The sequence below is a fragment of the Apium graveolens genome, unplaced genomic scaffold (genome assembly GCF_009905375.1).
Source record: "Apium graveolens cultivar Ventura unplaced genomic scaffold, ASM990537v1 ctg7730, whole genome shotgun sequence".
Classification (NCBI taxonomy): Eukaryota; Viridiplantae; Streptophyta; class Magnoliopsida; order Apiales; family Apiaceae; genus Apium; species Apium graveolens.
Window position 1 is genome coordinate 158,942 of NW_027420580.1, and position 5,767 is coordinate 164,708.

At 34.8% G+C, this 5,767-nt stretch overlaps 1 protein-coding gene across 1 annotated transcript; it reads left to right on the forward strand.

Annotated features, from left to right (window-relative positions):
* The first annotated feature begins 1,871 nt into the window (after window positions 1-1,871).
* LOC141704336 (S-adenosylmethionine decarboxylase proenzyme 4-like) lies at window positions 1,872-3,707 on the forward strand. Its single transcript, XM_074507580.1, has one exon. The coding sequence runs from the start codon at window positions 2,263-2,265 to the stop codon at window positions 3,292-3,294; it is 1,032 nt and encodes a 343-aa protein (XP_074363681.1). The 5' UTR covers window positions 1,872-2,262; the 3' UTR covers window positions 3,295-3,707.
* The last annotated feature ends 2,060 nt before the right edge of the window (window positions 3,708-5,767 follow it).

Consider the following 5,767-nt stretch of genomic DNA (forward strand, 5'->3'; position numbering starts at 1 on the left):
TGCCTTTACGAGATGCCTACGTATCTCTGTGAATTAGAGAATCAAGCCAAAAAACGTAGTTCTGATTGATGGGGTGAGTCCCTTTATATAGATGTTGAGAGTCCTTGAATTGGACTAGAGTTAGGAGACTTGTTGAACAAGTTCTCAGTCCTTAGATAGACTTTGAAGTCCTAGAATAAATGAATCAGACTCCTAGTTGGTGTAAGTGCCCTTGAGGCTATATTTTATAGAATTATATCATCGTTAGAACTCATTTAATGAGCTGGTAATCCACCCTATTTATTAGTTACGAAATTAATAAATAATCAGGGCTTTGGGCTTCATTAATTGGGCTTCGTTATTGAACCATATAGGGTCTAATTAATTTGACATTAATTATATTTCTAGGCTATTTTAAGCCCATATCAACAATAAATATGACCATTTGTGACGAAATTTTTACACTGGAATTCGTCACAATTGGTCCAATTACACGAAAAAATTTCATCATTTTTTTCATGTCTTAAATTCAGATTTTCGTCATAAGCATTAATATCGTTATAAGTATCAATTTCATTATATATCTTAACATTTGTACGTTTGGATCGTTGAATAAAATAATTAAAAAGTATATCTTATGAATAGGGAACGAATCTCATGTTGGCAATAATACTTTTAATAGATTTTTTCAATTCTTGTCATGAAAGATGAATTTGAATTTTTTAATAAATTTTTTATAGGACTAAATTACATATATCTAACATTCGTACGGTTGGATCGTCGAATAAATAATATAAAAAGTGTAACTTGTTGATCGGGAACGAATCTCATTTTTATGAGTACTTTTACTATATTTTTCAATTTCTTTCATGTAAGATAAATTTGAAATTTTATAATTAACTTTATCCATCAATAAATTCGATATATTGTCATAAGTTCATGCAATCTTAACTTTTTCGTTATAATTCTCTATTGTAAATAGACCATTTACGACAAAAAGTTTAAATCGTTGACGTAATTTTGAAATAACATTATATAACTTTCCCTAATTTTTAAATGACTGACACCAAAATTTATTTATAAAATATTATTCTTGCAATGCCCAATTATTCCGTCTATAAAGTTTTTCATTGCAAATAGCCATATTTCTTATAGTGAAATCATACAATTATTTGGATACTAAATTAAACAGATTCTAAAATTTATTCGAATATGACCCAAAATAAATAAAATATCTATTATAATAATTTTATATTTATGATAACATAATTATTTAATTATATTTTATTATAAAAGTATAATATATTATAATAAAAATATTACATTTAATAAAAGGATATTTATTAATAAGTTTCATAAATTGAAAAATGAATAAGTTATGATCCGAAAATTTTCGAAACGAATTTAATCAGAATCGAATTTCGTCTGAACTTAATTCAAATTTTATCCGATTCTATTACGAATTAGACCCAAACTAAATTATATCCGATATAATCCGAATAATTTCCAAACATGTTATTATCTGAAAATGGATTTGATCCGAAATTAATTCGATTCAAAATCGATAGGGCATCTGAATTGCCAAGTCCACCCATGTCTCCCAATCGGTCAATACTATAATACATCATGTATTGCGCTCTGGCTAGTGTTTGATTTCTCTCAACGAGATGTACGGTTAAATTAAATTAAAAAATGGGAGAAATTTTTAAGTTTAATTCCAGAAATTTATAAGTTATGACTAGAGGAGTACTTCTGTATTCATACATATAATAATTTAGTATTGTTTCTCAGAAATGTAAAAAGTGCGTAACGAAATATATACCACATGTCAAGATGCAATAAACATTATATATGAGAATGTAGCTAGGTTAGTGAAAAGTGAAAAAACATATGGACCGAGACGGCCACACAAAATATAATAAAGTAAAACAGAAAAGGTGAAGCTTAAAAAGGATGGATAGAGTACCAATATTGATTATGCCTGCAATCATACTTCTTGGTTGCCTCATCCTCCGCATGCCCCTCATCCTTCTCCCACCTATCAAATCTCTCTCCATACTTCCGCATGCATGCCTCTATGTAATCTCTCTCTCCTGTCTCACTCTCTCTACTTTAATAATATATCTCTCTATCGTCTCTCTCCCTCCACATTAATACTATATATACACATCACTCCCTTGTCTAATTCTTCCCCTCAAGTAGCCAGCATCTTCCAATTTTTTACTCCCCACATTTTATAAATACTCAAAATTAAGAAATATAACACATTTAGTATTGCTTCAAATGGCTGCTTCTGGCTTTGAAGGCATTGAAAAACGCCTGGAGCTCCACTTCTCCGGTGATGATCCGATGATCGGAATAGGGCTTCGGCAACTAAGCTTCCAAACCCTAGAGGAAATACTCCGTGAGGTGCAGTGCACCGTAGTATCATCAGTCGGTAATCACTTCTTTGATTCATATGTACTCTCGGAGTCAAGCCTCTTTGTTTACCCTACCAAGATCATTATCAAGACTTGTGGGACCACTCAACTCTTAAAATCTGTCCGTCCATTAATTCACTACTCATCAAACCTAGGTCTCTCTCTATCTTCTTGTAAGTACTCTCGCGGCAGCTTCATATTTCCCAAATCCCAACCTTACCCTCACACAAGTTTTCAAGATGAAGTTGTTTACTTACAAAATGTTCTACCCAAAAATCTTTGCTATGATAAAGCTTCTCTCATGCCATCGAAACTTAGTACTCACACGTGGCATGTTTTTTCGGCTACCGATGAATCACATTTAATGTTCATGCATCAACCTAGTACACCGACAACATTTACGTTCGAAATTTGCATGACGGAGCTCGATAGTGTACTAGCTCGAAAGTTTTTCCGAGGACCTAATGACGGAAAAACCGGGGGCTCTGCCGGGAAAGTGATGACGGAGATGACACGGATTTGTGATATAAACCCTAAAGCTCACATTTGTGATTTTGCATTTGATCCATGTGGGTACTCAATGAATGGGCTTGATGGCGAAAAGTACTCTACAATTCATGTAACACCCGAGGAAGGGTTTAGCTACGCTAGCTTTGAGTGCGTGGGGTCACTTTGTGAAGGCGGTGGTTATATTGGCGACGTTCTGAAGAAGGTGGTGCAAGTTTTCCGGCCGGGAACTATGTCGGTTTCGACTACATGTAGTAGCAGGGAGGTGGCGGCGCGTGTGGCTAAGGCTGTGGAGCAAGTAGGGATGAACTGTCGGAGTTGTACGGTTGACGAGTTTCCGGTTGTCGGGACTGTGGTGTTTCAAACCTTCACCACTCGTCGGGTATAAATCTGGACTGGTATAGAAGGAGTGGTTGAAGTTAGGGAGTTTTAGGGTTTTAGAATCGAAAATTTAATTGAATGGATATTGTTGCAAGGATGAAGAACTAGCAATATGGGGGCCGGGGTGGTCAAATGTATGGGTTGACTTGTAGAAAAAAGATTAAATATCAAGGGGTGGTAATTATCATTATAAATCAAATATATTAAGCGTTAATTGGGAAAAATCAGGGATAAATTAATTATTGCAGGGGAAAATATGCGGGGTGGGTTGGTCATAATATTGTACCCCGCTTAGGTTTGCCACGCTCAGGAATGTGTTTATTTTTATCATCTCTTTTCATGTTTTTCTTTCTATCACGTACTGTGATTCATCACGTCTCTATATCCATATATATATTGCTTTATGAAGTTTATCACACTTTCTCCTGGTTTCTCAGTATTTTGTTTTTATGTAGCACATGTATTTTCATATGTTTATTTATCGTTTCTGTAAATTGTCGTGAAATAAAATTTCGAGCTTCTAAAATATTATGAAGATATTCTTTTACCAACTCATGCATGCATCTCATCAGAGTAGAGGTGGCCAGACGAGCGGGCCGACCGTACCGTGCCGAGTTTCCGGCGGTCCGGTTCAATATTCAATCAACTCGTGAACGGCCCGTGAAAGTGTATAAGCCGTGTCGTGCCGGTTTGACGAAATATTAACTCGGGATCGACTCGTGAATTAGACGAGTTAGGCGAGTTACACGGGTTACACGAATTATTCGGTTCAAGCGAATCAACGAACTGAATTATTCGGTTTGTTCTGTGTGCAACTGTGTCTGTGCATTAACAAGTGCACTGAGTTTTTTTTGTTTTTTTTTTATTATGAATGTTGGTGTGAGAACTTGGTGACTGGGTAACTTATAGAAACATAATTATATTTATGTTAAGTTCACTGAGCCGTGCCGAATAATTCGCCGACTCGCGGGCCGAGCCGAACAGTTTCTCAACTGTTTATTCGCAGGCGGTTAGGCGGGCCGGTTCCGGTCCGATTCCGGGCCGGTTCCGGTTTTACAACTTCCAGTTAGTATTCGGCTCGTCTTGATATGCGATTTGTGCCGAATATTGAAGCGGCACGTGATGAGCCGAGTTAGATGAATTTTTAACGAGCCGAATTCCGATCCTGCCGAGTCAAACCGTTCGTTTGGTCACCTCTACATCAGGGCCGGTCCTGAGGATCTTGAGACCCAATACAAAAATGTTTAAAATAAGAAAAAAAACTAACATTTTTTAGGGCTGAAATTAAAAAAACTCATTGAACAACCAACTAACAAATTGTCTTTTTCAAGCACTACAAAATTATAAAATTGCAAATATATAAAAATTATACTTATGAAACATTACATTCAAACTACTAACCTCTCTATACTAGCTAAGATCAGCTATTGTCATATAATTAGAGACTCAAATAAACGTACCAACTAGAATTTAAACCAAGTACAGTTTATAAATTTATATAGTAAAACTAGTTTAAAAGATTCACATAATTTGATATAATTGAAATGTATAATTCACAAATTTAAAAACATCTACCTTTAACTTAAGAAACTCAATATCTGTCCATTTTTTTTTCAAATCAACAACAACAATGGAACTAGAACGATGTCAAACTTATAATAAGAATGCAAAACTAAATTCAGCATTCTACGCATATATATAAGCTTGTATAAAAATAAACTATGCAAAATATTTTTGGGCTAGCTCCATAGCTATGATGGGTCTTATTAGAGAGAGAAATTGGTACAACGGTATTTTGGAGGTTCGTGGTAGAAATAAAGATCCAGGGATGGTATTTAATGATGGAGAAAGGTTGTTTGTGGGGTGGCTAAACTTATATTATGACTCATTAAGAAAGAATCGAATATTTTTAATCTTTGCCAAAGTGTCGAGTCATCTCTCATACAGTTGCCTACATATCCTATTTATAGGGATCAAGTCTCATGTAGTTCCGCTACAACAAAGTGGGCCAATTATGACGGCCAATTTACGACGGAAAAAAAATGCGCGCCCAACTTATGACGGAAAAAGTAAAACATCGTAATTATTTACGACGAAACCCAAAACCGTCGTAAGTTTAGTATCAATATATTCTTAATGTTTACTAGCACTAGTTTTACAATTTACTTAAAAATGCCCTTCTCTATTTTCCCCTCCTTATTCATTTGTTTACCCTTTTTGGTCATACATAATTCAATACATGATCCATTTTAATAATCCAACCCTGTTACACCCATGGATTTATCCGATTTCAATTTATCAATATAAACAATACTATATTTAGCGGATACTCCATATTCATTATCCATGGGTTCCGGATACTCCATATTCACTATCCAACATATTTGAATTAATTCAACATGGTAACTACCAATATGACAACAATCACAGTTATTCTGAAAAGAATAAAAGAAATGTCCGATCACAATTATCAGCACAAT